Genomic DNA, 17,888 nt, shown 5'->3' with positions numbered 1-17,888 from the left:
CGGGGAGAAGGCAGACCGGCCCCTCCCCCGTCGAGGCCGAGGGAGACTCTCCAGCGCCGCAGAGGACCTCACAACGCGGCGCAGGGAGATCGGGGGGCGTCGGCTGGTGTGGGGGCCGGATCGGGGATTCAGTGGAGCCCCGAGAGAAGGCTCTGGCCCCCCCCTCCAGCGCTGCACAGACAAACGAAGAGCACCGAGGAGGAGGGAGCCACAGCGGCAGCAGCGCCGCCGGGGAGGGGAGAGAGCAGCGCGATCGGGGCGGACCGCTGGCGTGTTGGAGCGGGGGCCGCCCTGAAACATAGTGCAGGACTGGGGGGGGGAGAAAAATAATCATCTGCCCGCATCTTTACACCCCGGAGGGGGAGGACCCAGAGAAGAAAAAAGAGAAAAAAAAATGCGCGGGATGAATGTGGGGAAATATATATAACAAGACAAAAATATAACAAATAACCCCCGCAACGTGAAAGGGCTCCGGCATTATCTGGATCGGGGATCCCCCCCGGTCTGAAAGAATCCACTTCGCAAGACCCCCTCCCTTCCCCCTGCGCGGGTTGGAGAATCCTCTTCCCCCACAAACCAGGGGGCAAGGAGTGGGGGGACAGCAACTAAGGGGAAACAGTACCTGCCAACAACATAGACACTGAGTACCGACGGGGAAAGGAGAAGAAACGCAGACCGCACGTCTGCCTAAATTGAGGACCCTCCGCCCACAGAGACATTTCAGAGGACAGGATCGGGAGAAGGGCCCTCCGGAGGGCTACAAGAAGGCGCAGCAGCCCCCATAGACATTTTACCGGATCAAGCTACCATGTCTAGAGCAAAAAGTAAGGGGAACCCCATCCAACAGACACCCCAATCTGCGAAGCAAGGTGCAGATATTCTGCAAATGTGGTCAACAGAGGGTTCATCGCAACCGAGGGGGAGGACCCAGGGAGAATCCATGGGGGAGCCAGAGTCACTATCCCAACAACTACAACCACTGACCAGGGAAGATATGCAAACCTGGTTCATGGACTTGCAAAAAAAATTCATGTCCACAGTTCAAGAACAATTTACAACTATGAAAAATGAAATGAAACAAGTGGTACAAGACATGAGAATTGATATAAACAACTTAGAAGAAAGAACGGACACAGTGGAAAAAACGGTGCAAAGTCTGGAAGAAGATATGAGACAAACAAGCGAAACGCAAGAACACTTGGTGTCACTCACTCACAACTTGGAACTTCAATGCGAGGACTTGGAGAACCGTTCTAGGCTCTCCAACATCCGAATCAAGAATATGGCGGAAACAGTGCTAGACAAAGATCTAAAAGAGGCGGTAAAGGAGGTGTTCAGAGACATACTGGGGTCCTGAGACACAGATGAAATAGGAATTGATAGAATCCACAGGGTTGGACCAAAAAGATCAGGGGCCCCAGGGGAAAGACCACGCGATGTCCTAGCGGCTCTCTACTCCTACCCACAGAAAGAACAGATCCTCAGAAGAGCCAGAGAATTGAAACATATCAAAATGAACGGTCAAGACGTCCAATTGTATCAAGACCTCGCTCTAATAACCCTCCAAAAGAGGAGAGCAATGGCACCAGTGGTGAAAGTTCTGATAGAAAAGCAAACCCGCTATAAATGGACCTTCCCATTCGGGCTGCTATTTACGTGGGAAGGGAAACAGAGAAGAGTAACCACGGTGGAGGAGGGTCTGAGCACTTTGGGTCTCCAAGAAGATGAGGACGAACGGGGGGAGACCTCAAACAGGAGGGATCGCACGAGAAGGCCAATGGGCTGGGAAACAATCACGCAAAAGAAGACTAATTCAGGGAGGGACTCCCGGAGAAGAGTAACATGAAGAACCCGGGAGCACGCATACAAGGGGTACGGATAAGAAAGAGCAGTTATTGAAACACTGTCGGGGTGTGGGAGGAGGGCGGAACGGAACGGACAACACACAGATGGCGGTTGGGGTAAGAACCGACGGCTTGGAACTCGGCGAAGACCAATGGGTCATTGGGGTTTAGGACTCCCCATAACATACCCCCCGAGGGTAAGGAGGGCAGGGAGCGATGGGCGCAACGCTCTAGCGTCAATAGGAACCCTCGCCCTACTCGGGGGACAGTTTGGTTGGTACAAAGTTCAAAGTTGGGGGGGCGGGGAAGTTCAAGGGCGGGGAAGGGATCGGAGGAATCAAAGAAATGAAACAAGAACAGAAGGGGACCCGAGGCAACGACAAACAAATGTAACACAATGGGGATGATACGCATTGTGACATACAATTTTAGGGGCATGAATCACCCAGCAAAAAGGGCTAAACTGGAAAAGCAGTTTAAAAGGGGGAAGGCAGACATACTACTTCTCCAGGAAACCCATGTGAGAACGAGGGATAAGCAGAAAATGCGGATAAAAGGATACAAAATATGGGCTCAGGCTACTACAACGGAAAAAAAAGCTGGGGTACTGATTGCAGTAAAAGAAGGAATGGACACTAAACTACTAGATACAAGCATAGATAAAGAAGGGAGATATGCCTTCGTCAATGTGGTAATTGAAGGACTTCACATGACACCCGCCTCAATATATGCACCCAATCAGGGACAGGATGGCTTTCTCAGAGATGTTCTATCGAAACTGGAAATCTATGCTAAAGGGGAAGTGATCATGGGGGGAGATCTTAATATAGCATGGAACCCACATATAGATAGGAGTGCAGGGAACACACATGGCCGGGGGGCACCATCAAAACGTCTGAGACAACAAATGGACCAGATGGCCCTGAATGATGTTTGGAGGGAAATGAAGGGTGAACAGAGGGGGTACACTTACTTCTCACATGTCCACAATACTATGTCAAGAATTGACTATTTCTGGGTCTCAGTGGGACTACTGGGAAAAATCCAGGGGCTCGATAAGGGCACAATAGCCCTCTCGGACCATGCCCCACTATGGCTGGATATGACTCTCCCAGGGAGGAAGAATGGGCTATGGAGGTGGAAACTACCGCATGAGCTGATTCAGGACCCAATTACAGGGGAGTCCATAAGGGAAATGATAGAGGAATACTTTATACAAAATGACACGGGGAGGTAGCATTGCAAGCAGTATGGGACGCGTTCAAAGCAGTGTTGAGGGGGGAAATGATTGCATTGAAAATCACAAGAGACAAACAAAGGTTTCAGTGGGAAAAAGAGCTGGAAAAAACAATCGAAGATATCCAAGAGAAACTTCTGACAAACCCCACAAAGATATTAAAAAATTCACTGAAACATACACAGGGCCAATTAGAGATGCTCTGCACGAAAGGCGCAGAGAGGAACCTACTCTATCTGAAGCAAAGATATTACTTTAGAGCAAACAAAGCAGACCGACTCCTGGCGAGACAATTGAGGGCAAAACAGAAAGAAACAACGATTAAGGCCATATATGACACCAATGGAGCCCCCCAAACATGCACACAAGACATGGGGGAAGCATTAAGGCATTACTACCAAACTCTTTACTCCACTGAATTCCCAGACGCGAACGCCCAAGATTCATACTTAGAAGCCATAAAGCTCCCGAAAATCTCAGAAGAGGATAAGCAGGCACTAGAGACACCAATCAGTGAAGAGGAGGTCAGTAAATCCATAAAAGGACTCCCAAGTAACAAAGCCCTGGGCCCAGATGGGTTTACGGCCTCATTCTATAAAAAATATGCAGACATATTGACCCCGATCCTAACTAGGCTCCCGAACTCCTTTAAAGATAGCGGTAATGTGACCCCCACTATGAATGAAGCGAAGGTTCTACTGTTTCACAAACAAGGCAAAGATCCAAAAAACCCAGCATCATATAGGCCAATTTCCCTAATTAATCTAGATGCAAAAATCTATACGAAGATCCTGGCATCGAGGCTATCCCCGCTTCTCCCTAAACTAATAAGTAGAGATCAGTCAGGCTTTATACCCGGCAGACAAACCCATGACAACACAAGGAGGTTAGCCCATTTAGTGGAAAAAATAGGTATAAATCACACCCCAGCGATACTGCTGTCGGTAGACGCCGAAAAGGCTTTTGATAGGGTGGAGTGGTCAATACTGTTCAAAATTCTGGCGCGCATGGGGTTTGGGGAACAGTATATTGCAAGCATTAGAGCGAACTACAATTCCCCATCCAGTAGAATAGTCATTAATGGCGAGGTTACGAACACGGTGAGGATATCGAGAGGAACGAAACAGGGATGCCCCCTTTCACCTTTGTTGTACGCTCTGTTTTTAGAACCCCTCCTAATTAAAATACGGGAATCAGTACACATTAAAGGGATAGAAATGGCAGGTCAGCAACACAAAGTGATTGCCTACGCGGATGACATGTTAATAACCCTAGAGGACCCAGAATCCACGTTATCAGCTGCAGTGAGAGAATTAGAAAATTATGGGGCCATCTCAGGCCTAAAAATTAATAGGAAGAAATCAGAGATACTAATCTTGGCAGGGGACAGAGCAAATATAGAAAGGGAAGCAAAACTACTGGATCTTCAGATAGTACTGAAATGTATAAAATATCTGGGGATAATTGTTCCTCAAAAAATAGAGCAATTCTATGGGGAAAACCACCCGCCGCTTATCATAAGCATCCGAAGGGAGCTAGGCAGATGGAACCCTCTACAGATTTCCTGGTGAGGTAGAATACAAGCTGTCAAGATGACCGTCCTCCCAAGGGTACTGTATTATTTTCAGGCTCTCCCGGTGGGTGTCCCAGACTCGTTCTTTAAATCATTAACAAAACTGATATCGTCCTTTGTATGGAAGGGGAAAACGCCTAGAATAGCCAGGATGGTCCTTACAGCCCCAACCAGAGAAGGAGGATTGGGGCTCCCCCATTAAAAAAATTCTATCAGGCAGCACAGCTGAAAGTCCTGAGGGAGTGGGTGGGGGAGGACCCGCAGCAGATATGGGCCAAACAAGACAGAGCAGTCGCGAGGACCCCACTGGTAGAACTCCTCTGGAAACAGAGGCAGCACAGACATGCAAATTTAGGAATAAGTGAAATTATGAAAACCACGCTAGAAGCATGGGATTCCCAAACAAGAAAAGGCATAATGTCCACAGCGATAGGACCCTTTACACCCATCTGCAGAAATCCACTATTTCCTCTGGGGATGGACAGGGGGCATTCGATAGCTGGGAGAAGGTGGGTATCAATAAAATTGAAGAGATGTTCGCAGATAAGGAAATCAGATCCCTCGAATCCTGCTTCGCAGGCGCGAATATACCTAAAAGGGATAGATATAGATACGAGCAACTAAAACATTGGCTGAACTCCCCAATGATTACAGAGGCAGCAACCAGGGATCTTACAGGGTTCAAGACACATATAATTTCCAACACGGGGGAACAAAAAGTGGGTATCAACGCTGTACAAATACATAAACTCACAAGGGGAAAACATCAAATGGGCATACAGAATAAAATGGGGCAGAACGCTGGGGAATGAACCATCGGACAGACAATGGGCAGACCTTTGGAAACAGATTCCCCAGAATGACCCGTTCGGCACAAACCAGGGAGATGTGGGTCAAGATTATGACACAGTGGCATTACACCCCTGAGAAGCTACACTCGATGTACCCAAACACACCAAACCTCTGCTGGAGAGGATGTAATGAAGTAGGAACGTGGAGACACATATGGTGGGACTGCAAAGGCCTAAAACCCTTCTGGGAAGAAGTGAAAAACGAAATTGGAAAGATTTTCCTGGATGTGGGTTTGATGGGGGAGGAGGTGTGGCTCTGCGGAATCAGAGATGATACAGCAAGACAATTTAGTACATCACAATGGAGAAGCTATATGGGATTGCTTATAGCAGCATGGACCACCATTGCACAAAATTGGAAAAATAAGAATACCCCACTGACATATACATGGCTACAGAAGGTATGGTCCCATATAACAATGGAGAAAATCACCCACAAAATTCAAGGAACTGGAGTTTATTAAAGAGTGGGAAGGGGCCCTTCAATATCTCCAGTCAGACTTTATGGAACAGTGGTGCCCCCACAACATTAAAGTTTCAGACATTTTCAACACATAATGGGAACCCGGGACAGTATGATTTCGTCCGATCCAAGGGGAGGGGAGGGAAGGGGGAGGGGGAAGGGAAAGTTTTAAGTTGCAATGTTTATCTTTTTGTGTTATTAATGTAAAATCAATAAACATAAGTTTAAAAAAGAAAATATGTGTTAGGTGTCCCAGGGTCAGATGCCATCGATGTGCCATCTATTCTGGAGGGGATCTGACCAATTAGGGTATTGGTTTTATGTTAGTTGGGGGGTGCCATGAAGCCTAGATGTGCTGCAAAGAGATTGTCTCCAAAATAAAGATCTTCACACAAATGTGCCTGCCAGAAGATCCACTGACCGTACTTGTGGGATAGGTAGATGAAAAAGACACTTGTACTTTTTTTTTTATCAACAAGGAGGTTATTCACACACCTAATTGTCGGTGTGTGAGATCACATTACACATAATTAAATTTAAGTCTATAGAGATGTGAATGTTAGACCTATGGTGAGCTACAGTGTAGAATATCCTAGAAGTGGAAAAAATGACCACTATGGTCCAAAAATAAGTAACGCCTGAATGGCAGGTGTCCATTTCTCGATTATGCACATATGAAATCATCACAACCAAACCAAATAGACCGACATACGTTCTATATGTATAAGGTGCCTCGTAGTTTGGTTTGGTGCTAGATTTGATCATGGCAGATCAGGGCCTATAAAACACACTTGTGACCCCAAGTCTGGTCGTCAGCAGTGGTTTCCTTCTTGCGATTTGATCTTATTTCATATTTACTAAGAGATCTGGAATATGTAACAATTGTGAAATTCAAAACCAATGATGTAGTGTGGGGGCAGATAGTACCAGGTGGCAATGGCCTGAAGCCAAAGTAAATAGTTTAATGGAGTTCGTGGGCCATTGCCATCCCAATGCAGTCCACAACATTCTGCATGATTGCCAGAAGGATATTGGGAAAATGCATTGAAAGGACCCCTTTTTTTAAGGCAGAAAGAGGTTCAGAACTTGCACCTTTTTTTCTTCATAAAATACATAGTCAAGCTGGCCAACATAAAAAGAGGAGGAGCCTCTCTTTCATTTCATTGGTAGTTCAAGTAAGATGGCAAAGGAGCGAAAGGTGGGTGTGGATCAGGATTTATTTGCCACATACTGAGAACATTCAGGGTTCCACTGCAGGGAGCAGGGGGCATCAGTGTTTTGACTCACCTCTGGTGACGGTAAATCTTCTAATTTTCTGTCGGGGGGAACAGTGAGCAGCATGTCTCCCAAGATTGTCTTCATGTGTTTGGCCATCACAATCTGCTGGTCAACTGTGCAGTGGTTCTCCAAGGAAATAATAACTGGGTAAGGGGATGCCTGTGAATAGAACAACAAACATCTGTATGCAATTTGTTCATAAATGTCAAATAGCAAAGGAGAGCACACTGTTAAACTGAGAAAGCAATCCATAACTGTATGTTCTTTCTTCTATTTTGTGTAAAGTAATTGTAACTGAATTTGCATAAATCTTCCTTCTTGTATCTCCCCAGTGGTGGACTGTACTACAGGAAACTATGGAGGTTTTCCAATGGGCCTCTTCACCAGGGGTACTCTGATTTTCCACTCCTCTTACCCCTTTTCCCATTCACACCCCATCATTCCTTTTTGATTTTGATTTTATTGTTTAAAGTGTGGACCTAGCTCAAGAGTAGATGAGCGCTGTACAGAGTGTGTGTAGGGAACATTTGGGCTGGCATCTTTTAACAGTAGCGCAGTACTGTGTGGTACATCAGTATGTGCATCTATTGGAATTAGTCCTTGGTCAGGTGTTGTTGAAAGAACCGGTTTTGAAAGATTTACGAAGTTGAATAATTGTGGGGGCATTATGAGCTGACACCGTGATCAAGTTCCAGAGGGAGGGTGCATGACCAGAGAAGGATTGTTTGCAGGTGCTCTCTTTGCAGACAAGTTGTGATTCAAGCTGGTTGGTCAATTAGCTGTGCGAGGAGCGTGTGTGACCAGATATATGCGGCTTAGGAGCAAGGTATGCTGGTGTGCTACTTGTGACTGATTTGTAGATGATGCATGCAGTTTTGAACAGTATCCTGACTTGGAACGGAAGCCAATGTAGTTTGCGTAGGATGGGGGTAATTTGGTCACATTTGCATGCTCCCATAATAAGATGTGCTGCAGTGTGGTGGACTGCATTTAGGGGAGCCAACTGAACAGCTGGTGACCCTGACAGGAGAGCATTTCCCACATCGTTGTGCAAGACCACAAGGGCCTGCACTACGGTCCGGAGGTCCTGCAACGGGATGACAGGTTTGATTTTTGAAAAGGTAGAGATTCTGGCCAGGCTATTTTGGCCATCTTGGCTATGTCTTTCTTGAAGGATAGGCTGCCGTCAATAATGAAGCCTAAGGAGTTTGCAGAGTCAGAGTTGTGGATCAAATACTTCTAGTCGCATATCATTGAGCCATTGTTGGACAAGTTGCTTTTTAGTGGGAGGACCAAAGAGGATGAATGAAGTCTTGGATGGGTTTGACATCCAGGACTAGATGATGGCTAGATAATCGCGGAGAAGAAGGATGTCCTGCACGCTATTTACTCTCATGTAAAAATGAGTATCATCTGCACATTGGTGGATGGCTATATTGGGATCTTTGAAGCAAGTGCCCAGAGGCTTCATGTAAAGGTTAAAAAGGATTGGTGAGACGGTGGACCTTTTCGTGGACTCCACAGAAGACCCGAAGTCGGTTAGAATGTAACTAGTTCATCTGGACGGACTGGGAGATAGGAAGTAAACCAATTCAGGACAATGTCAGAGAATCCCATCCTGTCATCAAGCATGCAGAGAAGGATGCAGTGGTTGACGGTGTCGAATGCAGCCAAGAGATCAAGGGGCATAATTTGGGAGCATCATCCAACACCTGGATAGTGGCTGCCTCGATGCTATACTTGGGGCAGAACCTTGACTGAAAGTCATTTAGGAGGTGGAGAAGTTTCAATTGTGGCGAGTAGTTGTGTAGAAACTACTTTTTCCAAGATTTTGCCCGTAAACACAAGGTTCATAATTGGGCCTGTAGCTGGCCAGGTCGTCTGTATTTAGGATAGGTTTTTTTCAAAAGAGGTAATTTGAGACCAGTCCTGACTGTGTACAGGAATGATCCTTCAGCGACAGAGGCATTCATGATGCCGAGGAGCGCATTGAGAGCCGGGCCCATCAATTTTTTAATAATGGAGATCGGAATTATAACAGAGTAAGAAGTAGGTTTGAGGGAGACAGTCTTTTGAATTGTGCCGTGGCATGAACCTCCCTGAACTCATCTTAGAGGGGGTTTGGGTCTTGCTCCCCACATTCACTCACGCAATGGAATGTGGGCACACTTTGAAAAACATTTCCAGGTCCACTTTTTGCTTCCCAGTCCAACCCTGTAACGCAAGTGCTGCAAACACATTGTGAAATGCATTCCTAGTCTGTCCTGAAAATCTGCTCGATTGTGAAGTGGTCCCATACACAAAGAAAGATTTTCGGAACATGCATAGATTTGGCTCAACCTCCAACAATAAATACTTATATAAACAATAAACTATGAAGCAGGCAAAGGCTAAGCACATAAACATTTTGGAACTCTATTTCTGTGTCTGTTGTAAAGATACAATATTAACGTATATTGTTAACATGAGAATTAGTAGTACTTAGTAGGCATGGAGAGAACACAGTTACACTTTGTAACTGGCAATCATTGCTCTGCTCATACATTTGCAATGACTTTGCCTTACAGACTTGATGCTGTAAAATCTGTTCCTATTCGACAGACATTTAATTTTAACAACAGGGATGGGAGGATAGCTCAAGGGCAATGCGTTTGTCTGCCAAGACAATGCAGAGCAAATCAGGTTTGAATCCCGGTCCTGGCCTTAGAGACTGACCTTTGCGATATAAAACATTCATTAATAGATTTAATTAACTATTGCCCCTTGTGAAAGACCAGAGGGTGTTTCACAACCTATCAGGTAGCCAGCAAAAGGCTGTTGCTTTTGTATCCCGACCCTGGGGGTGGACAGGCGAGGGAGGATCACTTGGGTAGGAGGTCCTCAGGGAGTGGGGGATAAGCACCCAATGGTGAGACATGATATCCCCCCTTTTCCACAATCCATCTAACCCCTGCCCCTGCTTATTTTATGGGAAACTACAGCTCCCATAATTCCTCCCCACTTTACATTGACAACACTAATGAGCCAAGCAAGATGAGGAGCAAAGCCAGAAAGGTTACCTCTCCTTACTTGCAAGGGCTCTATCCCTGTAACGAAGCCCGAAAGAGTCAGGCACGTAATCCTATACACACCTGCCACTGTTAACACTCCCTGTCAGGATAAACGGTGGTGTGCACAAACACACGCTGAGCGAGGCTGGGTACGAGAAGGAACAGCTCTTTAGGTGCTGATACGAATCATGCGATGAAAGGTGGAAGGTCATCGGGCTGATCGGCCGTTGCAGAGATCGAGAGAGAGCCAGGTGATAATTACACACTTTTCAGGAAGCCGTAAGTGCTCCAAGACTGAAACTGAGTGAGTGGAAGAAAAACCTTCAAGGTACTTGGAAGCAACCCGCGACCCTCCCGGGTGAATAGCAGAGTTGAGGAGGAGCAGAGGAGGCATTGGTTATGGCCTTGACTGCTGCATGAAGAGCGTTGATGAAAGAAGACCAATTAACATGACTGGTGAGTATCGAAGGCAACAAAGGGCCAGTTTGTATTAAAAGCAAAAGGAACAAAATCAAAAGTTGAAGGTTGCGCATGTGCCAATAAAATGTGTAATGGGAAGAACAATTGCTGAATTGTAAAAGGAATGCATACGAAGTAACAAAGTGGTTCTGCAAGGCGAAATCGCACATTCAAAAGTCTATGTGAAATTAACTATGTGAACGGGAACTAAAGGTAAGAAAGTAATCGTGAACACGAAAGAAAGTTGAATAAGTGAAAAGCAAAGTATGTGAACGCTGAATAAGCCAAGGAGGCTAATTAAAGAGAAAAGAGAATAAGAAACTACAAGTAGCAAGAGGCATTGGTGTTGTAAAATGAGGAAGATTGTGGATTGTAGAATTGTGTTGAGAGGTCAGAAAAGTCATGCAGAGTTCTACATAAAATCCTTGCAGTTTCAAAAGTCTTCGACAGTTAAAAGACACCCAAGACAAAACGTGGGGAAGAGAACCCCCACAACGAGAAAGACAAGCTCAAACCTGGCAGAGGGAAGCCTGTGCGTAACTGTGTGCTGAAGTGAAAGGAGAAAAACAGGCTCAAGCCAGGCAGAGGGAAGCCTATGTTGAATCATGAGAAAGTAAAAGTCAAAAGTGGAACTGTATATTTATGACAAGGCGAACAAAGCCCAAGGAAGTGATTGAACTACCAGAAGCTTGAAGCCCAAGCCTGAACTGTTGAATTGTAGCAGTAGCCAAAGTGTGCAAGACTGAAAGAACTGTGCCATCCACCTATCCTTTTTAGGAAACTTTCTAGACCCCGTGATGCTGAACATGGGGAAGGTATTTGTTATTTAAGCCATTCTGACATTTCTTTTGAGACACTATTTTCCTTTTGTATTCCCTTAACACATGTGTCATTTACGAGAAGAAGGGCAAGAGTAGGTCTTGTTTTCATTTTGACTAGACCGACTTGGACTGGTTTGCTATTTGTTTAATGGTCGAGACTATTCCCATTCTAAAGTTAGGGCCAGTTAGGAATTCTGCCAACCCAACCAAAATACCAAATAAAGGTCATCAAAACTTGATCCATTCTGTCTGTGTCTACTATTGATACAATGCTTTCCTTAAACCCTTTACAGCAGAACTGGTCATACAATAAGTCATTCTAAGCTTCTGCCTAGGGTACCACCAGCAGAAGCCACGAGGCGGGTGAGGTGCACTTTGACCCTAATACCACCAAATCTGTCCCCAATGGAAGGGAGGGGGCGCCGCAATGACACTCTGCATGTAGTTGCATAAAAGACATGTGGTAGGTAAAAAAAAAAGAGGCAAAGTTTACGGGGTCTATTTTAATGCTTAGTCGCGGCCAAGATCATTTTAGGAGTAGAAATGTAAAAAGAAATGTTTGTTTCTGTTGTCACTGGTATATTTGCATACGTGTAACGTTTGAATAGTAACGTTCATGTAATTCATTTCAAGATGATCAATATATCTGTGTAAACCAAATGATGAAAAAAGAAAAAGGAAACCACAGCACAGGTGCTGCTTTGCATGAGAGCTTATCAGCTCTTTCTATTATCGAGGAGGATTTCACACATCCATCAGCCTGTTCAGTAGAAGCTGAAGGCTACAAGAAGGAACAGCAAGTCAAAAGGCTTTCCATATTGGGATAGAGGGGGATAAATATAAACACCTAAAACAAAGTACCTTGGAACATGCGTATGTGCTCACCGGGGAGGTATTGGATAAAGGTTTATAGAGTTAGGGTAACTTGAGAGTAACAGGATGGAGGAGTAACACAAAGTAAGTGTGCAGGGTTAGTTCAGAATGGGTCCTACTAGCAAGTCCCAATAATTTAATATTCAAGTCCATAATTCCTTTTCCCCAATTTCTATTTATTTATTTTGTTTATTGTGTTCTGGTTTAACAAAGAAAACCTTACACACCATTTCACACATCAATTGTATACATACAGAATTGACATTATAAAACAACATACATACACATGCCAATAGTATACAGAACAATAATACCAAATCAAAGCATTCCAACAAATATCCCCCTCACATTCATGCTTAAAATCCTAAAATCTCTTCAATACAGCGAATGACTGCCTAGGTCAGAGAGACCGAATTCCCCTCTAGAATATGAGCCCAAAAAGACTCCTGAACCCAGGCACCAATTCGGAAACTAGTGCCCTGTCCAGTGACGTGCCCAGAATTTTTGACTGGTGTGGCCCACGTGGGGCACTGGCTTATGCAGAGGTCGCATGAAGTATGAGTGCACACGCACACATAATGATCATAGTTTAGGATAATGGGGTGGCACCTGGGGTGGCCAATCAGATTCCAGGGTTAACACGCGCCACCACAGGCCACACCTTCTGTGTTCCAAGCTCCTAATCTCAGAACAGTGCCGCTGCTGCTCTGCCTCTGAGCTTCATTCTGGTTGGTTACTTGGCTGGTGGAATCCCCAGCCTGTGGGATGCAGTGCAAGGCTTCTTGAAGGTTGATGCAATATAGACCTACCTGCAAAAATGCATAATTCCCCCTTGCATTAGAGGCCAGCCAGAACTGTTATCAGCAAAATTTGCTCCACCCTTGAGTGATGTTTTGCCTGGGCCATGTACTAGGCTATAACACCCAGCTGGCTCACTGTAGCAGGTTTTCCGTTTTGGTTGACTTCGGACAGTAACTGAGCTATTGCTTGCAGTATGCCATGACTCCTCCACCTATGTGGAAAAGCATCCCAACTCCCACGAATCCTGGTCCCTTCAGCCTCCTTTAATACATCTGTACTAAGTGCCTCAATAGTGCCCCCGATTGGCTAAGCCATTTATTCATCGAGGACCACACGATTGCTCAGGGTTTCCCTGTAACGCTGTTTCCCTGTGCCTTGCCTCCATCATCATCTCTATGTGTTGTGGTCTCCCTTCAGCCTTTTTTACCAGTAATGACTTGATTGGCAATGAGCACATGGGCCTCGGGCATAAGTACTCACTCAACCATCCTGGAGTCATCTGGCACAGGGATGGATACTGCACAACTCTGCTCCCTGTGTGACCAGTGTACTCGTCTCTCCTAACTATGTATATTGCCAGTTAATGAGCCCCGCGGTCTCCTGCATATCTATTGTTCATTGTGAGTTTCTCTTGATCTGCAAGCAGGATCGCAAACCCCACACTTCTGGTACTTGTGGGCACGGTGCAGCTGTGATAGGCACACTGCCAACAAGAATACACAACATCCTTTCACAACTCCAGGGTATTCCTCTCCTCTACCCAAGGGGAGCTACCCTCTTTGGGACTAAGGAGGTTAGCCTGCTAAGCTTCACCCCCGCACCCGCCAGGGGGACTTAGCAAGCAGGATCTCACTGGGGTTGACACCCTCTGGTGATTGGAGATTCCCTGATAGGTATGTCATTCGTTTTCCCTATTCCCAAAGTCCCAATGGTTTTCTTGGCTGCATGGGTTTGAACTTGTGTAATGACTTGAGGCTTCCTTCTGCACTGGTTGGTATGGTTTCTGACCCTCCCTGTGAAGCAGACTCGCTTGGAGTGATCAGTCCACCCCATTTTAGAGGGAGAGATTAAGAGGCAGCCCACACTGAACCAGGAGAGAGAAGCCTGTGGACCAAGACAAGGGCCTCCTGGGAGGTGTGGCAGGGCAATGAAGAGTGTAAACAGGGCATGGCAAGGAGAGCTGCAGCAGAGTTCATGGAACACACACAGCCCTGCCAGTCCAGAAGCTGGAAGTGCTTAGCCCAAATGAGCAACATGGGACCACCACCGCCGGAGAACCAGAGAGCCGGTGTAGAGAGAAAATAAACCCAGGGCTCTGCAGAAGGTGTGATGAATCATAGTTGATCATGCCAAAGACCCTGGCGTGGGACCCTTCTCATGTGGGCAGGGAAAGATCCTGACCCTGGGGTGGTGTTCTGTGGGAGGATCATATGGGAGGGGACTCGGATAAGGAGAAATGGGAGAACCCTCTAAACAACTTCACTCATGACCGAGCGGTCTCAATGGCCTATTGCAAAGTCGAAATATGTGATAAAAAGAAGAATTAAAATGTTTGGTACTTTAAGTCCCATAATGCCATAGGTACAGAGATGAGGACGAGGGGCACCGAGGCACAGAACTGCAGTATGCCGTCTAGTGTTTCTGACAACCTGCACCTGAGCAGGAATTTTGAGTATTTAAATCCCCCCATGTGCAAGTGAGTTATTGCTTGCAGTATGCTATGGTAGTAGTAGTAGTAGTGGAAGGCGTTATCAGCAGGGGCAGAGTGTCGAGGAAACCAGGTCCACCGATGTGGTTTATTTAATTATTGTTCATTTATAAAGCGTATTACCAGTGAGTGATTTCTAAGCACGGGATCAGGATTCAAACCTGGGTTGCGCTGCGTTGTCTTGCTTCCAGGACAAACACATTGCCCCTGAGCTATCCATCCTCCTTTCCAGATGGTCCCTAGAGATGCTGAGAGAGTCGTAAGAAGGAGAACCTTGGGTTGCAGAGGTCACGAAGTAGAAAGCGCTGCTGTTGCAGGTTAACCCGGGGGAGAGAAGCTCTATCCGTGCTTAGTGTCTGGCTCCGGTGGCTGGCGAGCACCGGGAAGCGAAATGAGCAACGTGAGCTCCTGTTGGAGGAGGCGCAAGTTATAGGACTGCAACTGGAGCTGTTAAAAGCTCCAAATCTGAAGAACAGAGAAGAAGTGGCAGCGCCAGTGGGATACACAGACCCGCAAGGAAAGACCAGTGAGCTGCCCTCTGACAGGTGACTCCGGGGCGCTCGGTCTTGTATAGCTTTTGAATGCAGAACTAATGAGAGAAAGGGCCTCATCACGAGTTTGGAAATAAAAGGGGAAACAGCTTTCTTGAATAAAAGACATTTCCAGAAATTACCTGCGTGAAAGTGGAAGAGCAAAAGGTGGCAGCAAAGTTGCCCTCCTTGTGGAGAGTGTCAAGGGGGAGAGAAACACAACCTGTATTATATGTGGCCAATTAATCAGTGCAACAAACAGCATCAATAGGTGGTGTATCTTAATGGAAGAAGTTGTGAATTTTACTGTTATTGAAAACCAAAGACTTTACTGATGTTTTGAAGTAAAGCACACCGCAGAATACTTGTAGTAGTTTTAGGAGATGTATCCTGGAAGGAGAGTACACCAGGAAAGGGATTTTAGTGGTAGTCCTGACAGGTTAGTGAACCAGGAAGAAGACTTTTAAAGTACTGCATTGTGGTGAAAGGTTGTGATGGAAAGAAAGTTGCAAGGCCACTTAAGTGTTTTGATAAACTGTGGCAAAACCATCCTGACGAAAACATTGTTGAGCATAAAGAAGACGTGCGCAGTATTTATCTTTCTCAAGAGAAACGAAATCCTATTGAAATATTCATTGGAACTTTGTTTTATAATCCAACAAAGTTCAACAATCACAACGCCAAGTGCAAACTCCCAGAAGTAAAGGAACTTTGTGTTGGAAACAGAATTTGGATATTTGGCGAAACCTTTGCACCTTTTAAAGTAGAACCGGTTTCTTGGAGTGAACTTTATTAATTTGAACCTTTATTTTGGAATGTATACCTTGATAAGGGGATCCAACCCTGGTTACAAGAATATTTGGTTCTAAATATTATTTTGTTGAATCTGAACAGCCATGTTAATACCCAAAATGCTTTGGTTGTACTTATAAGTGTGAGGGAGAGATACATTTTTTGTAATAGAGTGTTTTTCTTTAGCCTTAGTTTCACAGGCAGGGAAACCTGCGACCATGTAGGGAAAGCGAGGCATTTATCACACCCGTTTAAGGTAATAAAATGGCTTCTTGTGAAAAACCTTAATCAAGTTGTCCGCCTCACATTTCCGACCCCTCACAGAGGCCCAATGGAGAAAGGGACAAGTGCTACCCAGAACACAATGCCTGGAGGAGACCTGGGAGAACATACTGTGGCGGCAGATCTCCCCTACTCTCCTCACGAGCACCGACCCAAGAGGTTGGAAGTTGCTGCAGCCAACCAGGAGTTGACGGACTTGCCCAACAGGATGAGAAACCTGAGAACCCAAGATGGGGAAGAAGAGCTAAAACTCAAAAGGCAGGGTGAGAGACTCGAGACCCCAGCATGAGGAAGACAAGACCCCAAGGCATGCTGAGAAACCTGAGACTTCAAGGTGGGGCATAAGAAACAAAAGCCCATGGTGGAGTGAGAGATCTGAGACCCCAGGTTGGGGAAGAAGAGACAAAACCCCAAGACAGGGTTAGAAACACAAGACCCCAGGGTCGGGTAAAAAACAAAACCCTATGGTGGGGTGAGAGACAAGAGACCCCCACCAAAAGGGGGTGAGAGGAACCAGCCCCCAAGACAGGGCAAAAGAGACAGTTATTGGATTGACCTGAACAATACAAGAGAGAGAAAAGCTGAGACAGTCAATCAGCCTCCTCGCTCACCCTTTACACAGAGGTGAGGAGCATCTATTGAAAAAAACCTAACGCTGGGGATCAGAAGCTGACCACCAATTACTTGTTCTGGCCCAAGTGTTACGGCTGCCCACCGTACACAATTTAGACACTTGCTCGTTCTTCAGCCGAGCCGCCATCCACAACCTTGCCAAGATGGCTGCGATGCTCGGAGGCACTGTGCCATACATCACGTAATGACGTCAAGGCGCTCATCACGTGAAGACGTAACAATGCCAGAGAAGATTTTCCCTGATCGCTGAGGATCCAGCGGCACATCTCAACACTCCTGTTTACGAAGTTCTGTCACTGCCTAGTTCCTGCCTTGCTCCCTGCTCTTGTCAGTACATTCTACCCTCTCCACATTCCTTGGTTTAGTCTCCTTTTCCTTCTGGAGCCCGTTTTTTCCTGGCCCGATTTGTTTTTCCTGATATCCTGTTCTGCTGTGCTTCCTCCTGGCTCTAAGTCATTGAGCCTTTCCTCGCGTATTTTCCTTCATCCATGGATATCCCTGGATCTTCTTCACTTAGCAGTTGAACCCAAGCCTCCAGTGGATTTCAGCATTTAACCACTACTAGGGGGGTTTCTGCAGATGCTTTTCCCCCAGTCCCACATTTATTCTTGGCACCCAGAAGTGGTTTCTGTTTTTTTTATATTTTGCAGTTCCTTATTGTGGAGACATAGAGGGACTGACCTTACCTCAACA

At 45.9% G+C, this 17,888-nt stretch overlaps 1 protein-coding gene across 2 annotated transcripts in view; it reads right to left on the bottom strand.

Moving 5' to 3' along the window:
- Positions 1-17,888, bottom strand: part of PLCD1 (phospholipase C delta 1) — a 447,477-nt gene that overhangs the window by 90,050 nt on the left and 339,539 nt on the right. For both annotated transcript variants that reach the window (XM_069647688.1, XM_069647687.1), the window contains exon 8: positions 7,256-7,405. In XM_069647688.1, coding sequence (XP_069503789.1) covers positions 7,256-7,405 — 150 coding nt within the window. The remainder of the gene's footprint in view (positions 1-7,255; positions 7,406-17,888) is intronic.

This window comes from Ambystoma mexicanum, chromosome 2q (genome assembly GCF_040938575.1).
Source record: "Ambystoma mexicanum isolate Mex_15411 chromosome 2q, UKY_AmexF1_1, whole genome shotgun sequence".
In the NCBI taxonomy this organism is placed as follows: domain Eukaryota; kingdom Metazoa; phylum Chordata; class Amphibia; order Caudata; family Ambystomatidae; genus Ambystoma; species Ambystoma mexicanum.
The sequence above is the reverse complement of the archived record's forward strand: the minus strand, read 5'-3'. Positions and strand labels throughout refer to the sequence as shown.